This window comes from Macaca mulatta, chromosome 15 (assembly GCF_049350105.2).
Source record: "Macaca mulatta isolate MMU2019108-1 chromosome 15, T2T-MMU8v2.0, whole genome shotgun sequence".
Lineage (NCBI taxonomy): Eukaryota > Metazoa > Chordata > Mammalia > Primates > Cercopithecidae > Macaca > Macaca mulatta.
In genome coordinates this window covers 45,318,297-45,338,342 of record NC_133420.1, presented here as the reverse complement: position 1 = coordinate 45,338,342, position 20,046 = coordinate 45,318,297, and the positions used below count along the sequence as shown (strand labels likewise).

The 20,046-nt window shown below is 38.0% G+C and overlaps 1 protein-coding gene across 2 annotated transcripts; it reads right to left on the bottom strand.

Moving 5' to 3' along the window:
- Positions 1 to 3,913: 3,913 nt before the first annotated feature.
- ZNF883 (zinc finger protein 883) lies at positions 3,914 to 18,560 on the bottom strand. Of its 2 annotated transcripts, XM_015117057.3 has the most exons (6): positions 18,510 to 18,560; positions 17,491 to 17,577; positions 14,601 to 14,698; positions 9,529 to 9,576; positions 9,269 to 9,348; positions 3,914 to 6,388 (listed from the first exon to the last, which is right to left on the bottom strand). In XM_015117057.3, the coding sequence occupies exon 6, from the start codon at positions 5,501 to 5,503 to the stop codon at positions 4,364 to 4,366; it is 1,140 nt and encodes a 379-aa protein (XP_014972543.2). In that variant the 5' UTR covers positions 5,504 to 6,388; positions 9,269 to 9,348; positions 9,529 to 9,576; positions 14,601 to 14,698; positions 17,491 to 17,577; positions 18,510 to 18,560; the 3' UTR covers positions 3,914 to 4,363. The 2 variants fall into 2 exon arrangements, with proteins under 2 accessions (XP_014972543.2, XP_077824441.1); XM_077968315.1 differs by lacking the exon at positions 14,601 to 14,698.
- Positions 18,561 to 20,046: the final 1,486 nt, after the last annotated feature.

Sequence of the window (20,046 nt, the reverse complement as noted above, 5' to 3'; positions counted from 1 at the left end):
AGGTTGGTGGCTGCTAGGTGGAGCCAGAACACTTGTAAGTGGGGCCATAGTTGGCTTCTGGTGCAACTTGAAGCCTGGTCTAATTATTTCACCAAACTAAGATGGTGAGGTCAGCATCCCATTCACTCTTTTCTGTCCCTCTCTCTGCACCCCACTCTCACCAAGCCTGGGCAGCAGGCCAAAGAGGCCAGTTAAGAAATCTCTGCAGGTGCCACAAAGGAAATGAGACCATGAAAAGAAAGTGAAGGGGCCACCATGCCCAACCAAGAGAGAGGAAAGGATAAACCAGACAGGAGAGCAGATGGCACTGCAGAGGGCACAAGGCCCTGGCTTAGCTTTTGGAGAGTGACAGGGTATGTGTGTATGTGGGGGGGTGTGTGTGTGTGTGTGTATGTGTATTCATTCTCCTGATCCACTCTGCCCATCTTATTTCAGCAAGATAGGCTTCAAGCTCTGAAATTCTTTTCTCCAGTCTATTTGGTTATTAATACTTGTGGCTTCATTGTGAGGTTCTTGTGTTGTGTTTTACCGATCCATTGGGTCACTTATGTTCCTCTCTAAACTGGTTTTTCTGGTTAACAATCTCTGTAATGTTTTATCACAGTTCTTAGCTTCTTTCCATTGGGTTAGAACATGCTCCTTTAGCTCAGCAATGTTTGTTATTACCCACATTCTGAAGCCTACTTCTGTCAATTCATCCATCTCAGCCTCTGCCCAGTTCTGTGTCCTTGCTGGAGAGGCATTGCAATCATTTGGAGGAGAAGAGGCACTCTGGCTTTTGGAGTTTTCAGGTTTTTTGATTCTTTCTCATTTCACGAGTTTACCTAGCTTTGATCTTTGAGGCTGCTGACCTTTGGATAAGTTTTTTGTGGAACTTTTTTGTTGATGCTGTTGTTGCTGTTTGTTTTTCTTCTAACAGTCAGGCTCCTCTTCCATAGGGCTGCTGCAGTTTGCTGGGGGTCCCTCCCATACTTGGAGGTGTCACCAGTGGAGGCTGGAAAACAGCAAAGATTGCTGCCTGTTCCTTCCTCTGGGATTTCTGTCTCAGACGGGCACCAACCTAAGACCAGGAGGAATGCTCCTGTATACAGTGTCTGGTGACCTCTGTTGGGGAGATCCCCCCAGTCAGGAGGCTTGGGATCCACAACCCACCTAACAAATCACTCTAGCTGCCCCTTCGCAGAGGGGGTGTACTGTGCTGGGTGGAATCCCACTCGTCCAGACTGCCTGGATTCCTCAGAGCCAGCAGGGGGCAAAGACTAAGTCTGTTGATCCATGGAGATGACAACCACCCCTCCCCGCAGGGGCTCAGTCTCACAGAAATCAGAGTTCTGTTTCTAAACCCCTGGCAGGAATTGCTGAAGTTCCTGCAGGGAGGCCCCACCCAGTGAGGAGGATTGATCAGGGTCTGGCCTAAAGAGACAGTCTGGTCATAACCTGTTAGAGCTGCTATGCTGTGCTGTGGGGAATTCCTCCTGGGTCCAAACTGCCCAGTCTCCCCAGCACTGGCAGGGGAAAAATGGCAGACTGGAGCTGCAGTGATGGCTGCCACTCCTCCCACCAGGAGCTCAGTCATCTTAGGCAGCAGGAAGCCACAGTGATGGTAGCCACTCCTTCCCCTGGGAACTCAGCAGCCTTAGGCAGTCTCCAGCCTAGTGGCTGCTGAGAATCTGCACAGCTCCGTGGTAGGCTCTCTTCAGCCTCATGGCTACACACCAAGGCCCTTGTGGTGTGGGCTCATGAAGGGGATCTCCTGATCTGTGGGTTGCACAGATCCATGGAAAAAGTGTGGTTTCCTGGGCAGGGTAGCACACTCACTCACTGCCTCCCTTGGCTGCAGGTGGGAGCTCCCTTTACCTTGCGTGGCTCCCAGGTGGACTGTTGCACCACCCTGCTTTTCCTCACTCTCCGTGAGTCATGCCAATTGCCTAGTCAGTCCCAATAGGAGAACCTGGATACCTCAGTCACCAGTGCAGGATTCACTCACTGTTTTCATTCTTCTCAGTGGGAGCCTCTGTCTGCAGCTGTTTCCTGTGAATTGTATCTTAATATAGATATCATTTTTAAAAATTCCATTTATATTGATTCTATTAAATTTGCAAATCAAAGTTAAATGAAATACAAACTGTCATTTTTACATTATTTTTCCCAATCAGTTCTTTTCATTTATTATTCTATATTTTTTAGAAAAGGTTTATTCTATAAACACATCTCAGATTTTTTAAATTCCTCGTATTTTTAGCTTGTCAAAATTGTAAATGTCACTTCTTTCTACTACCTTTTCTATTTCTCCTACTTTTTTTATTAGTATACTGTTTTATACATATATCATTTTAGTAGCTCTACTAATTGGATTTTCTAATACTGAATGTATTTCAAATCCTAACAGTTTTTCTCTTCCTTTAAATTATTGCTATCTTATTTTTTTCTCTAATTGGATTACCTGGAATCTTTAGCATAATATTGACTAATAATGGTGGCATCAAACATCATTTATCTCATTGCTGTCTCTGGTAAGAGTGCTTTGGGTTATTCATGGTTTTTCTTGTAGGTTTCTAGTGAATAGCCCATGATGGTTAATTTTATGTGTCAACTTGACAGTCCAAATATGTGGTGCTCAGGTATTTGAATAAACATTTTTTCTAGGTGTCTTTGAACGTATTTCAAAGAAGAGGTTAACATTTGAACCAGTAGACTAACTAAAGCAGATTTCCCTATTCAATGTGGCTGTAGACCTCATCCAATCATTGTAGGCCCAAATAGAATAAAAGGCTTAGTAAGACTTCTCTCCCTGCCTGTCTTCAAGCTGGGACACTGGTTTTCTGCCTGCCTGCCTGCAGACTCAGACCGGAACTTATACCTTCAGTTTTCCTGGCCTTCAGAAGACTCAGGCCTTCAAACTCAGCCTAGAACTTTACCATCGGCTCTCCTGAGTCTCCAGCTTGCTGACTGCAGATCTTGGGCTTCTTATCATCCATTAATGTCCATGCACATCTCCTTCCTTCCTTCCTTTTTCTCTCCTCCTTCCTTCTTTCCCTCTCTCTCCTTTCCTTCCTTCCTTTTTCTCTCTCTCTCTCCTCCCATCTTTCCTTTCTCTCTCTCTCCATTCCTTCTCTTCCTTCTCTCTTCTGTCTCTGGAGAACACACACTAATAAATGTTCATTATCAATATAAGGAATTTTCTTTCTAATTTTTAAAAAAAGTCACCAGTGTATATAGAATTTTATTAAATGATTTTTTACAGCATGTATTAAGATAGGTTTTTATTAATGTAGATTTCTATTTTTGAAATAGTCTAGAAGTTCTAAAATAAACCTTAGTACTGACTTTATGAAACTGCTAGATTTCTTAACGACTGACTTTGAGTATTTAAGTTTCTTTCCATATATATTTATAATCATTTTCTTACTCTTGGATTTTTTTGTCCTTTTCCCATCATTCCTACTTGCTAGAAGTTTGTCTACTGCCTTATGAAATCTACCTTTTGTAACTATTTCATTGATGTGTGTTTTTATCTTTATTAAAGCATTTATTTTATTTTATTTGGGTTTATACTATTCTTTTTCCTTTCTGAATTCAATGCATAATTTTGTTCTAGCTTTATTGTCTTCTAATAATCACATATTTTTTTCTGTACAGATTTATTCTTTAACTCCAAAATTACTTAGAAACTTATTTTAAATTTCTAAATCATGTTGGGGTGCTACTTTTAGTTGTTTTCATTTCTATTTTTACTGCAATGTACTGAAAAAATAATTAGGGAGTGTCTGAATATTTCCCTCTGAGAATTTGTTGCAATTTTCTTTTTAACTATATATATATATATATATATATATTCCATTAAAACTATTACATAAATCTTAGAAAATAATGCATAGTATCTTTGTCAGAGAAAACATTATTTGTCTATGGCTATTAATGAAATCTGTCAATTTTATTTTCAAACGCTCTACAAAAGTGTTTCTTGAACACCGAAATATAACATAGGACTTAATAAAAAGGGATTATGTATACAGTGAACAATTTTCATTATCCTACTAAGATTTCTGTGTACTTCAAAAGGCTTTTTTTATAAGCAAATATATACATTTTAATAAATTATCTCTGAAAATAACTTTCTAAATATGTCTTTAAAAAAACAAACCTTAGTTTTGGATGAACACTTCCATTATAACTTTCTCTTTCAATAACACATTTTTTAGATTATAAAGAATAGTCTTTCTTCTCAGTACAAGTAGCATAGTAAGTAAATGAGTGTTTTGCCTGAAGATTTTCCTCACATAACAATCTTACAGTTTCCTATACTGTGAATGCTCAGGTGTAAACAATAACCTACAACTGACTGCAGGCTTTCCCACACCCATTACTCGGCTAAGGTTTCCTTTCTGAAATGAGTTCTCTGATGTCGAATTAAGGATGTACTATGACAAAAGACATCACCACACTTATTACATTGATAAGGTCTCTCCCTTGTATGTATTTGCTTATGTTTAGTCAGAGCTGAGCTTAAGCTGAAGGATTTCCCACACTCATTACATTGGTAGGGTTTCTCTCCTGTATGCATCCTCTGATGTCGAATTAGTGAGGTTCTATAGCAAAACGGTTTCTGACATTCATTACATTGATAGGGTTTCATGCCAGAATGAATTTTTATATGTTCAGTAAGGTGTGTCCTTCGACTGAAGGTTTTTCTACATTCTTTACAAACATAAGGCTTCTCTCCAGTATGAGTTCTCTGGTGTTCAGTAAGATGTGCACTCCGATTGAAGGCCTTTCCACATGCATTACACTCATAGGGTTTTTCTCCAGTATGAATTCTTTGATGTTGAATGAAGGCTGGGGTGTGGCTGAAAGCTTTCCCACATTCATTACATTCATATGGTTTCTCTCCTGTGTGGATTCTCTGATGTCGGATTAGTGATGTACTGTGGCAAAAAACCTTCCGACATTCCTTACACTGGTAGGATTTTTCCTCAGAATGAATTCCCTGATGTTCAATTAGGTGTGTGCTGCGGCTGAAGGTTTTTCCACATTCAGTACATTCATATGGTTTCTTTCCAGTATGAATTCTATGATGTTGAGTAAGGGCAGAGATATGGCTGAAAGCTTTCCCACATTCATTACAAGGATAGGGTTTTTCTCCAGTATGGATTCTCTCATGATTTCTAAGGGATGACCTATGACTAAAGGCTTTTTCACATTCATTACACTCATAAGGTTTCTCCCCAGTATGGACTCTTTGATGCTGAATAAGATTAGTGCTCTGACTAAAAGTTTTCCCACATTCATTGCATTCATAAGGTTTCTCTCCAGTATGTATTCTTTGATGTTGAATAAGATTAGTGTTCCGGGTAAAGGACTTACCACATATTTTACACTCATAAGGTTTCTCTCCAATATGTGTTTTCTGATGCTGGGTCAGGGATGCAACACAAGTGTAGCCTTTCCCACATTCAGTACAGAGGTATGGGTTCGCTCTCATATAAATTTTCTCAGATTCCATCAGTACTGAACTATGGCTTTATATTTATTTATTTTTTCATTTTTGTGGGTATGTAATAGGTGTTGGCTTTTCATTTATTTCCAGAATAAGTAAATAAGTAAAGTTTGAGATACAAATGCATCCTTTCTTATATCTAATAAATTATTTTCATTCATGAGTTGCCTTTTGAAAAAATCCACTACAGCAGAATTATGCTTCAGGTTCCCACCATTGATGTCATAGTTACAGTAGTCCTGCCTCATCCACAGTTCCACTTTCCATGGTTTCAGTTCTCCACGGGCAATTGTGGTCAAAAATATTATATGGAAAATTCCAGAAATAAACAATTCGTAACTTTTAAATGGTGTGGTTTTCTAAGTACTGTGATGAAATCTTGTGTGATCTGCTCTGTCCTGCCTGAGCTGTGAATCATTTCTTTGTCCAGTGTATCTGCACTGTATATACTACCCACCCATTCGTCATTCAGTAGCTCATACTAAGAACCTGGTTAGGGTTTGGTACATCAGTGATTTCAGGCATTCTCTGGGGTCTTGGAATGTATACTGCATGAATAACTGGGGACTACTGCATGAGGTCTTTTTCTTATAAAAACTCTCAGTTGTTTAAAAAGCTTTGGTCTTTGATTAATGTTTCCTCAAAGTTGTTATATTCATGATCTTCCTTTTGACTTGCTTTTTCCTGTAATCTGGTTATACTGGTGTTTCTGAAACTCGTTATCAAATTCGAGTTCTTCTAACGTGAAGTATTAGGAACCATCATTTGAAAAAAAATTCTAACGTCATATGATGACATTGTTTTGTTTTTCAGAAATTCTCGGCTTTGGAGTGGATGCTCTAACTTTGGATATAGTATCCAGGATTAAGTAGAAGATATTATTTCTTTCCTCTGAAATACAAAGGCAGAAAACAAGGCTCACTCATCAGTTACAGAAAATAAAAATAAAATAGTGCTATGATAAAATGTAAAATTTTTCAATATAAGTACTGATTAATAGGGAAGTTTAAAGGTGAAATGGATCGATATATATGTCTGAAAAACACTGTTGCTCTACTCACAACAACTCTGACAAATTGTATAGCCACAGCCTTGTCCTCTCTATAACTCATACTTAACACAGAACACTTCTATGTGCAAATGTGTGGGATTTTTTCCATTCTGACCAGTTCTCCAACTCTCGACACCAACTCTAGATATCCTACAATTTACTCTAATTCCAACACTATCTACCTGGAGTAAGCATCATATCCCTCGAGTTAAAGGGCTCAGTCCCACAAGACTGCCTCCACTTCAGATGACAATCACAAGCTGGTCCTCCCATACTTCTGACCGACTGGCTACAAGTTGAGGGTTCCTATAACCCCTCCTCCTCTGGTTCAATAATTTGCTAGAATGGCTCACAGAACTCAGGAAAACACTTTACTTACATTTACCAGTTTATTATAAAGGATACAGTTCAGAAAAAGCCATTCAGGAAGAGATGCACAGTGCAAGGTGGGCAGAAGGGAAAGGGGTATAGAGCTTCTGCATCATCTCTGGGCATGCTACACTTCCAGCACCTTGATGTGTTGACCAATCTAGAAGCTCATCAAATATCACTGTTTAAGAGTTTGTATAGAGCTTAATCTCCATCCCCACATCTTTCTTCCCAGAGGTTGGTGGGTGGAATTGAAAGTTCTAACCCTCTAGTTGCTTGGTCTTTTTAGTGATCAGACCCACTATTGAGGCTATCTAGGGGCCCTGCCCTATTTCACCTCATCAACATAAACTCATCATAATACACCTTTTCTTTAAAAAAGGTATACTATGAACAACAAAATATATTCCTATCACTTAGGAAATTTGGAGGGCTTTCAAAGCTCTGTGACAAGAATTGGAAACAAAGACCAGATGTATTTCGTATGCTATCGCAATAGGTGTGATCAAAGAAATGGAAGCATTGAGACAAAGTGCATAATAAAATCAAAGGTAAACATTCAGTAAAATAAATGTTGTGAATAAAAGACAATGGAACTAATTCAAATGTATGTATGTTTTTGGAAACCAGAGGAAAAAATCCAGAAAAGTGAAATGGGATCAGATAATAAAAAACTCTCACACTTTAAACAGAGAAATTCAATGTCATCTAGCAGGAGACAGGAAAACTGAAGTTTTCTGTCAGAACATTAACAGGATAAATATATCTTAGATGTGATGTTTTAGATTAAAAGCTTGTTAATTCTATCTAAAATGAATAAAAGAACAATGGTGAAACTTAGCAAGAAGGCATAATATGAATAATATGATTCTGGATTGGGATAATACTAGTAAGAATTTGGTGTAAGTGTAGATAATACATAAAAAAGAAGAAAGAAAAAAATGCTGAAATAGATTATAGGGAATTTTTACAAAACAAGATTCATAAAGATACAATGGAAGGCTGGAAGAATAGTGGTACTAATGATAGAAAAAGAAGGAAAGAGAGGCAACCTAGGGAAAGCTGGTGATTTTACTTTCACCATATTGAGGTTAAAGTGATTGAAAGTGAAGTACGACATTCTAATGGAGATAAACTTTAAGCAGGGGAATATATGGGGATAGAATGTAAGTGAAACACTTAAGTTGAAAAAATATATATAAGAAAGTTAACATAGAAGGACTATTTGAGGATGTCAGAATGCACTAACTTTTTGAGATAAAAAATAAACAAGTAGAAAATAAACCATAAAGGCACATGTGTTTATGTTAGGGAGCAAGTGAAGTTAACAAAAAAGCATTTGGAAAAAGATTAGAATGGAAAAGAATCTGGTGATGTCACACAAGGTAAAACAAAATATCAAACACGGCAGAAAGTCTGAACACAGGACTAAGAATAGGTTGCTATCAAGAAAGAATTCAAGAATCTCCTCAAAATAATTTTAGCAGAAGACAAGAATCTAACTCCAAAGATTAAAAGAGAACAGGAATTGAGGATATTAGCTACAAGTTTGAAACATTTGGTAATGACAGAATAATTTTGAAAGGCAGATAAAAAATTTTTAGGCAACATATTATTTTAAAAGCAAGAAAACCTTTTTAATGTCTGAAAGTAGAAGGAAAGGAGCTGGTGAAGTGGAGAGACTGAATCATGAAACAGTCATTAAATCAGACCCTAAAATAAGTAAAAAATAATGGAATCTGAAGTACAGAATGGAAAGACTAACAACGGAAGAGGGCCAATCTTCCTCTGAGATCAAGAGATATGTGAGAAGATAGATAAAGTTATATAGAAATGAAGTTGCTGTTGCTTCTACTAGATGAATGCAGGTTTTTAAAATACAGATGAGGGGCTCTGCACAGAGGACCCTAACCAACATTTCAAAAGCTATCTCCTAGTACCACTATTGTTACTAGCACCACCATAATGGATAAATGGACTCTTATTTACAAGGATTCCTGTCTTCTTGGTTGTTTTCGTTATCTGATTCTTTCCTGGCTGTTATTTTGTGACATTTCTCCATTTTTCCTTTGTTATCTATTTATATGGTTCTTCTTAGTTGGAAGATAACATCCATGGATCCTAGAATTATGTCCTAAGTAGTATTCAGGAATTCTGCGATAGAGAAATGTTGATACTTCTAAGATAACAAAGTAAGACTATCTATTTATAAAGTTTTAAAGAAAAGGACTATCATCTGTTCAGTACAGAAATATCTTGTCTCTGGTCCCTAAACTCAAAGCTCAGTCTCAGCTGAACACCTGTAAATCTCACGATCCTACATATTTTGGGATTGGAGAAACTGTACTCACCCAATGAGATGAAGCTGTAACAGTTTTTGAAGATCACATCCATGTGCCATGTCTCTGACATCTTCCAATGCCACTGGTTCCTAAAACATCAAACAAGTACCTGCTTATTAAGGGATCAGTCCTGCAGACATTTACAAAAGAAAGAGTAAAGCTAACAATTAAAAATGACAAAGTGGAGGACTATTAAGTTGTTCAAAAAGGGTTCAGAATTCTAGGCTCAAGAGTGGCCAAAAGTTTATTATTTGGTGTCTACTACTTACCTGTTGAGGATATACAGAAGCAATACTGAAGTTTCCCTATAAAGACACCTAAAATTTAAAAAAAATGTGTAATTATATGTATATATACATATAAAATATAGGTAAACTATAAACTCAACTTAAGAAATAACAGAAAATATGGAAATATCGTTAAGTGGGTAGTGCAACAAGGTACTTGTTATAACCCTATTAATGGCAACGATACACATAAAAGAAAAATTGATTATTCAAGTAAAGCAATTATAAGAGGGTATAGAAAAATGAGAAGCTAAAGAGAGAGAAACAGATATAGATGTAGATGTATATATACTATTGGTTCTGTTTTTCTGGAGAACACCAACTAACACATCAACATAAAATAATAAATCCACTTTCTGTTTAACTCATCTGTCCTCTGCAAGCTTGTGTGGTGTGAATCCATGTATATACTGATTTCAAGCTTCTGGGACTGCAAATATAAGAAGGATAAGTTCCCAGATGATGAGGAATTCACCAAGATAAATGCCATAATATGAGATTCCTTGGATGTCAACCAGGCAACCAACTTCCCCAGAAAACTTTGTTATCACTGTCTGCCATTTTTTAAATAATCACAATAGAATCTTCCTTGTGTTACACTCTATGGTTGACAGAAAAGGAATAATAGAAACAGAACTTGCTACTAAAAGATATGTACTCTATTTGCAAAGAAAAGTCTTATAGAAACTTAGCAGGAAAAGGAGGGAGCATAAAAACAAAACAAGCAGAAGAAAGTGTTAAACAAATGGTGAAATGACACTGGGGAAGTACAGCCTCTTTTCACCTCACCTTGGGGAACTACACTCTTACCATTCTGGCCTAAGCTAGAGGCTGAGAATCCAAGCTTGACTTCTTGCAGAAGGTCACTCAAGAGCAGAGAAATTAACATAGATTTTGGCATTCGTAAGTGACTACAGTAACAAAACTGGGAACTGAAGGGGTTCCAAACACATGACCAGACTCTTCCCAAGGAATTGGCTGAATTCTGAAGCTGGGTCAGGAGTTTGAAGAGCTAAGCTGAAAACCTGTGAATGGCAGAGGCAAATCTTCCATAGTTTTTCAAGGTAAAGGAGACAAAGACTTGCCACATTCTCAACTGAATGCCCAGGAGAGCCACCCATAGGAAAAGAAGCAGTGGAGAGGCAGAATAAGGCTTATCCAAACTGCAGCCCAGCCCCAACTCAGCTGGGCTAAGTGAGTATATCTTCTTAGAAAAAAGAGGACCCTTCCTGGTGAAAGATGCCATCAAGTTGAACCTCTATGATGCATTCATACATGATGACAATATATTATGTATGTTATACATGTATCATATGTGTTCAAACAAGATAGTCACAAAAGATAAACATGTGGTGCTGTATTTCCATATATCGTTCAAAACTTACTAGACATACAGAGTCAATACTACAGGACAGATAAGAGGAAACAAAATAGAAGAATAGATAAAATAGAGAAAAGACTGGAAGATTTCAATACCAATTTGGAATCAACCAAAAGGAATCAAATTAGTATTCTAGAACAGAACGCTTGAAATTAAGAACTCAGAGGATGGGTTTAACAACAGACTAAGCCTAAGGGAAACACAGATCAACAAAAATACACAAAATGAAGTACAGAGAGCTAAAAGAAAAGAATAATGGTAATTTAAAAAGCTAAGAAAATATTGATGCTGATAGAAGCCTAAGGAGAAAATATAACTAAATGTAACATGGTATCTCGAATGAGAACAGAGAGTAGAAAAATGACATTACATAAATACTAAAAAAATTTTAATGAAATACTACAGTTAATAATAATGTACCAACCTTGGCTAACTAATTGTGACGAATGTACCAAACTAATATAAGATGTTGACAGTAGGGAAAACTGGCTACGGGGATGTGGGAACTCTCTGTAATATATCTGTAAATTTTATGCAAATCTTAAACTATGCTAAAAGAAAAAGTTTATTAATAAAAGCAAGAGATACCTTATTTTTAAGTTAATCTCCTATTTATTTCAACTATTTTCTTATAGCTTATGTTTTTCTTTTAATCATCATTTAGCCATGTGCTATATTCTAAATGAATCCCCCAAAACCCACATGTTGAAACTTAATTGCCAATGTGATAATATGAGGAGGTGGAGGCCTTTGGGAGGTAATTAAGTCATGAGTGTACAGCCCTCATAGAAGGGATTAAGGACCTTATAAAAAGGCTTGAGGGAGTGGGTTTGTACCTTTCCATGTTTTCTGCCATGTAAAGATACAGTGTTCTCTGCAACAAGGCACCATCCTGGAAGCAGAGACTGAGCCTTCACTAAACAACAAACCTGCTGGCACAATGATCTTGGACCTCAAGCCTCCAGAACCGTGAGAAATAAATTTCTGTTCTTTATAAATTGCCCTGTCTCAGGTATTTTGCTATAGCAGCACAAACCAAGACACCTTGTGATACGATTTGGCTGTGTCCCCACCCAAATCTCACCTGGAATTGTAATAATCCCCATAGGTCAAGGATGGGGCCAGGTAGAGATAACTGAATCATGGGCCCAGTTTCCTGGGGGCAGTTTCCCCATACTGTTCTCATGGTAGTGAATAAGTCTCAAGAGATCTGATGGTTTTATAAATGGGAGTTCCTCTGCCTGCATAAGCTCGTGCCCACCATCATGTAAGAAGTCCCTTTGCTCTTCCTTCGTCTTCTGCTATGATTATGAGGCCTCCCCAGCCATACTAAACTGTGAGTCCATTAATAATTTATAATTTCCTTTATAAATTACCCAGTCTTGGCTATGTTTTCATTAGCAGATGAGAATGGACTAATACACCTTGTTTTATGTTTTACTTCCTGATGATGCAGTTTATGTAGTCCTTTTCATATATCAGACATTCAATAAAGCTTATCTCTTAAAAACGAGCATGGGGCTTATGAGACTTACTTAAGAGGTCTAACACACACATAAGTGGAGTCTTAAAAAAAAAAAGAATGGAAATGATGCCATATTTAAGGGAATAGGGATAGATTTTTCGCAACCAATGACTCAGATTCCACTGCCCTCAAACCATAAGCAAGCTAAATAAAAAGAAAGCTACACCCACGAATAGAATAGTCAAACTCCTGAAAATCAGAGAAAAGGAGAACAATCTTAAAAGCAATTTAACAAAAGGGCAGGGTAACTTCAAAGCAGAAACAATAAGACTGCTGACTCCTCAGCAGTTCAAGAAAATCAACTGAAAAGCCATGTTTCTGGATGAGAAGACTTAATATTTTAAAGATGTCAATTCTCCCCTGTTGTGGGTTGAATTGTGTCCCTCCAAAAAAGGTATGTTGTAATCCTAACCTCAGTACCTCAGAATGTGACCTTATTTAGAAACAGGATCACTGCAGATGTAATTGGTTAAGGTGAGTTCACACTGGAATGGGGTGGGCTCCTAATCCAGTATGGCTGGTGCTCTTTTAAGAAGATGGTCATGGGAAGACCCACAGACATATAGAGAAAGTCATGTGATGAAAGGGCAGAGAACAGAGTTACACAGCTGCAAGCTAAGGAATACCAAAGATTTCCAGCAAACCACCTGAAGCTAGGAAGAGGCAAAGAATGATTTCCCTACAGGTTTCAGAGGCAGGATGACCTTGCCGACAGCTTGATTTTGGAATTCTAGCCTCAGAACTGTGAGATAATAAATTTATGTTGTTTTAAGTTACCCAATTTGTGGTACTTTGCTAGGGCACTGCTAGGCTACTAATGCATACCCCAACTTAACTGACTAAACTTTAGCTAAGAACTAAATGTTTGTGTCCTCTCAAAATTCATATGTTGAAAGTTTAACCCCTAAGGTGATGGTATTAGGTGAGGCCTTTGGGAGGTAATTAGGTCATGAGGATGGAGGACTCACCAATGAGATTAGTGCCCTTATAAGGTGAAACATGAGAGAAACGATCTTTCTCTCTGCCATGTGAGAAAACAATAAGATGGCCATCTATAAACCAGGAAGAGGGCCTTCAACAAGAACCTGACCATGAAGGCACTCTGATTTTTAATTTCCAGACTCCAGAACTATGAGAAAGAAATGTTTGTTGTTTAAGCCATGCAGTCTATAGTATTCTTTTACAGCAGCCCAAACTGTCTAAAACACCTAGATAATACATACTTTTCAAAAAGAAAAAAGATGAGGATTGAGGGTGGGGGACTTGCCCATACTAGACATCCAAACATATTCTATAGTTACATTAATTTTAAAACAGGGTGGTAGTGGCACAGAGATAGATTGAAAGAATAATAAAATGAAACTGAGTCTAAAAATAGGCCCTTTATTTTGCAGGGATTTAATATATGTTAAAGGTAGCATTTCAAATTATTTGAGGAAGGATAAAAATTTAACAAATAATCTTAGGGCAACTGGTTTATCCACTTAGGGAAAAAATAAATTTAAAGCCGCTGCTTTATAAAAAATAATTATAGATGAATTAAAGACTTAAACATAAAACTAGAACTATAAAAGAACCAGGAAAACCACTAGAAGAATATTTTTATAATCTTGCAATGGGGAAATCCTTAATAAAATATAAAATCTAGAGGTTATATAGAAAAAGACTCACAGATTTGACTATACAAACATAGAAGGCAATCAACTAAATTAAAAGACAAAAGACATACTGGGAGTAAATACTTGCAACTAATAAAGCAAAAAGGACAATTTTCTGTATTTTACAGCGTTTGTACAAATCAAATAGGAAAAATGTATAATGCAATACAAATCTGGCAAAAGATATGAACATATGAACAGGAAATTCACAAAAGAAATACAAATGATCAATATACAAAAAGATTTTCAAGCTCACTTCTAATCACAGAAATACAAATTAAGATACTAATTTTCATTCATCAGATTGGCAAAAATGTTAAAAACAGGCAATATTCAGTACTGTTTTAAGTACTGGGGAAATGGCTGCTCTTATATACTCTTAGTGGAAAAGGTTTATTTGTATTTATTTTACAAAGTCACATTATAATCACACCAGGTTCATAATAAATTACCTTTGAGTCATACACATTGTTAATAATAGCTACATTACCTGCAAAAATGAACTCACAGCACCTTGTACTTTTCCTCTCGTTACATCATTACATTCATTGTACCTCAGTGTTCTACTTCCAATGTCTGTATTCCTTCCTAGGAAAGTGGGAGGGAGTGGTGCATAGAGTAACACGAAGTAACAGGAAGAAATATTTATGAAAAGGAAGAAAATTCTATGGATTTATTAATAGTTTTAACCCATGGAATTATAGTTGAACTCTTTTAACAGAAGTCCCTTTCAACTCAAGAATGATAGAAGCATTATGTATTTGCAGATTTCTCTCACAGCAAATTAGTGTTGATGGATATTAGATCATTTATGGTTTTAAAATCCAGCATTTTATTTGAATTTTTCTATTTTTCTGAAAAATTATGTCTATATATCTAAATAAGCAAAATATATATAAATGATAAAACTATCAGGAATTTTGCCCAATGATTGTCCCAGGCACTGTCCTGGGAAACTGAGAGAAAGTGGGATCTAGTGCACTAGTAGAGGAGTTGGCCATAAATTAGAGTCCAGGCCATTTCTCCATAGTAACAGGAGGGAGGACAGGCTCCCTCCTGTTACTTTGGAGTATAATGGGAATACTTCCTGGAAGATTAGGGGATGTAGTGGTGAGAGCATTTGGAAGTTCTCTGCTAGTTCTCTTAGTAAAATAGGAAGCATGAGAGTGGAGATGGGGAGAGGAATTGGAAGTTTGGGGTAGATGAAGTGTTGGTTGGCTTAAAAAGTCAGATAATGAAGGAAATAGAAAAATCCATCTTTCACCTGGATGATTGCTTTAGCTTCCTAGCCAGTATCCATGTCTGACCTTGGTACCCTATACTCTATTCTCAACAGAGCATCCAAAATGGTTCCTTTAAACTAAGTCAAGTTATGTCACTTCTCTATTCAAAATCCTCCTATGAAAATTGGTAAATTATATGTAAATCTCAATAGAGCTGAATAATCAATAACACCAACCACCATCACCTCCTACATTTTCTCTTCTCATTCAACACAAAAGCCAAACTGGCTGTGGCCTATACTAGCCTGTGTGCTGTGTGGTCTACATGCCTTACCTCTCTCATCTCAACTCCTGCTGTGCTGCTCTCACTCACCCGTCTCAGGACACATGGCCTTCCTGATGTTCCCACAAAGGTTAAGCATATCCGCACCTTAAGGCTTTGCATTTGCTGTTGCTTCTGCTGAGGAACTTAATCCTCCTCCTCCCCCTTCCCAAATATCTGCAACGCTCATATTCTTTTTTTTTTTTTTTTTTTTTTGGAGATGGAGTCTTGCTCTATAGCCCAGGCTGGAAGGCAGTGGCACGATCTCAGCTCAATGCAACCTCCACCTCCCAGGTTCAAGCGATTCTCCTGCCTCAGTCTCCCGAGTAGCTAGGACTACAGGCATTTGCCATAACGCCCAGATAATTTTTGTATTTTTAGTAGAGACAGAGTTTCACCATGTTGGCCAGGATGGTCTCAATCTCTTGACCTCGTGATCTGCCTGCCTCGGCCTCCCGAAGTGCTGGGATTACAGGCATAAGCCATCGCGCCCAGCCCATATTCTCATTTTCTGTAAGTCTCTATTCAATGTCATCTACCAGTGAAGTTTTCTCCCACTCCCCTATATTAAATAATGGCTGTCCCATGCCTTCCCTAGCCCCGTTACTCTGGTATAGTTTCTTCTATTCATCACTACGAATGATGTTCAGTAGATTAGGTGAATTAGTGCATTTTTTAATTAATATTTTCAACTTGCACATTTACTGGAATGTAACCCCATGCTAAGTTGAGGAATATCTGTGTTTACATTATTGTCCCATCCAAGACTGTCAGCTCCACATAGGCAGGGACTTTGTGTTATTCACTGTTATATCCCAATGCTTAGAATATTAGCTGGCAAAAAGTAGGCACTCAATGAATATTATTCAGTGAGTGAAAGAAAATCTTCCCTCCCTCTGGACAGAGGTGATATTTCAGGAAATAAAAAATACAGCAGAGCTGCATTACAGACACATATGTATATTTTATTTGTACAAATCTGCCCAACAGGCTCAAGAAAGTATGTTATCTAAAGGTAAGAGTGAGATGGGAGCATCTCCTGTTTCCTCAGTCTCAGTTCTCACAGCCCTCCCGTAAGTGAGCATCTTGCTATGCTGAGTTATTTTAATGTTTAAAGAACATAGTTGGGGTACATTTATACATGTATATTATTGCATGGTTGTATACACACTACATGTAAATACACATTATGAACTATTGTTCATAACAATGTATTGTATTCTTGAAAATTGCTATGAGAGCAGTTTAAGTGCTCTCACCACAAAAAAATTAAAAGTACGTGAGGTGATGCATGTTCATTAGCTGATTTAGCCATTCTACCAAGTATACATATTTCAAAACAACACATTACACATGATATATACAATTTTTATTTGTCAGTTACAAAGAAAAATTACGCCGAGTGCGGTGGCTCACACCTGTAATCCCAGCACTTTGGGAGGCTGAGGCAGGCAGATCACGAGGTCAGGAGTTCAAGACCAGGTTGCACAACATGGTGAAACCCCATCTCTACTAAAAATACAAAAATTAGCCAGGCGTGGTGGTGCACGCCTATAATCCCAGCTACTCAGGAGGCTGAGGCACGAGAATCACTTGAACCCAGGAGGCAGAGGTTGCAGTGAGCCAAGATCATGCACTGCACTCCAGCCTGGGCGACAGGGCGAGACTCTGTCTCAAAAAAAAAAAAAAAAAAAAAGAAAGCAAATAATGAGCAATAAAAGAGATTCTCAAGGGACATTTAATTGCATATGATTTTTCCACACTGCAAGATGGAACTTTAGAAATTAAACCCAGCTTAATTTCTACTAAGAAATGCCTTGAAAAGTTCTGCTCACCAAAGACCATGTAGTCAGGGGCCAGTGGTCAGGTCCTTCTTCTTGATGCCATCTTGTAGAATTAAGTAGAGACCTGAGAAAGCAGAGCTGAAAAAGGAAAGGGGCCTTGAGAAATCAGGATTGTCTTTATGGGAAGCCTGTCTGACTACCTGGATATAACCCGCACCCTCTGTAAAAATGTCAGAATGAGTCTAGGAACAGATTGTTTCCCTGCAGAGTACGAAGTGAAAGGCCACTTACATTCCTGTCTCTGGTCACTGGTCCAATCTGACAAACCAGAAACAGGGCTAACTTTATCCTCCCATGATGGGTGGCACCGAGTACATCAGCCCCCTATTTGTTAATAATAATACTCGTAAAGCATATACAATTTTTCGAAGTGCATCCACAAATGCCATCTCAAAGAACAAACAATTGCTCTGCATTGCCCGCAGAGTGTAGGGAATCAATTCCACAGTTCTTTATAGAAGAGACTTCAGAAATTTACCAGTAAAACTAAACAAACTACATCTAGCGAGGAGGTGAGTTTCTGAGGAAAGAGCAAGAACTGGATGTCGGGAAACCTAAATTCTAGTTGGCACTAAATACCTATCACAGTTTTCTTGCAATTCCCAGGTCTACCACCAAGGTCTGGGGTGGCTGCCTCTCCCCAGATAAACTGCCCCCCATCAGAGTCAAAGCAAGGCCCAAAAGCTCTGAGCTCTGTTTTCATGACCCTCCAACCCAGAAGAGAACCCAAGGCCCCGACTAGTAAGGCTGGGATGCGCAGACAGGGCTTTGCCTCCTCCTCACCCCGAAGCGGGATGCTGGCCCCGGTCACCATCACCCTGGGCCATCACTGCAACGCGAACCAAATACCCAGCCTGACCTAATCGCCTTTCCTCCGCCCCCGCCTCCGCCCCCGGGCCCGGCCAATGCATTCTCAGGCCTCGGCTGACCCGCCCGAATGGTTGTGTTTGAAGCGGACCTCTCTCCCAGCCTCCCACAGGAGTCCAAGGGTCGGGAAAGAAAAAGCTCACCTGCTCCACGGAAAAATAAAGAGCACTGTCGGACGATGAGGTTCCCAAGCCAAGAAGTACGCCTGCGCACGCGGCCGACAGGAACTACATTTCCCAGCATCTTCTGCAAAGGGCGCCCGCGAGCTGCGTCTTCCACCGGTATATTTCTAATGCTTTGCGCATTGCGAACGTGAGTCTTTTCCACTGTTGTTTAAATAAAAAGAAGAAAAAAGAAAAACAAAGATTTTTTTCTTTTGCTAGAAACAACTGTAAATCCAAAGAGATGCAGAGTTTGCGTTAACAACACCCCCGACACAAAAGTAATACCTATTCACTACATTAATAGATGATTTATAAATAACCCTTTATTCAACAGATAAAAAAGCAAACTACCCAGATGAATTCATTGCAGAAATATTTATTAACGCAGTGATTAATTATTTTTTAGCATTCTAAAAGTAAATCTCTGATTTATAGCCAGCTTCTTTGTTATGAGTGTGTGTTGAGGGGATGGTGGGGTGCGGGGCGGGGGAAAAACAGGCGGCAGAGAAAGAGAGACAGCGAACAAGCACCTGAGAGATTCCATCCAAGAATGTGGTCATACTTTTGGGGTAAATTTTTTTTCTAGCTTTTTTCTTTCTGTTAGGAACTTAGGTTATGATCACTTCAGTGCTACCAAAAATAGTATACTGATGAACAACCTTGTAGATTAATCTGTTCCCTCCTCCACATCTATTCTTGACAAACACGTCCAAGAAACGACTATAATGAAGAGGGAATATGCATATCTAACTTTTTTCCTAAACAAACGAATATAGATAGATAGATTGTAGATAACAGAGAATAGAGATAAGAAAAAAGAACAAAATTAAAGTCAGATGAAAGTTCACTCCAAGATACTCCTTATTCTATATTTAAATATGTAATTTCTATGCATATATATACAAATTCTGTATCATTACATATTCTCAAGTATAAAACTACACATACTTTAAAAAATTGCTTTATTGAGATATGATTGATATAACTGTACACAGTTAATATACACAACTTGATGTGTTTGGAGATAAGTATATATATACCTATGAAACCATCAAGCCGTCATGGCATCAATCCCATAAATTCATCTATTATTTCCAAAAGTTTACACCCCTTTGGTCTTACCCCGCCTTTTGTGGTAAGAACACTTAATGTAAGATCTACCCTCTTTACTGATTTTTAAGTATAGAATACACTATTATGAATTGTAGGCTCTTTATGGTACAGAAGACATCCAGATCTTATTTATTTTATATAAATAAGTACTGAAACTTTGTACTCTTTGACCAAAACCTGCCCATTTCTCCCTCACCCAGCCCCTCCACCATTTTACTTTGTGTTTCTATGTATTTCCCTATTTTCGATTCCACATATAAGTGAGATCATGCAATATTTGTCTTTCTGCGCCTAACTTATTTCACTTAGCACAATATCCTCCAGTTTCATCCATGGTGTCATAAATGACAGGATTTCATTATTAATAAGGCTGAATGATATTCCATTTTAAGTATATACCACA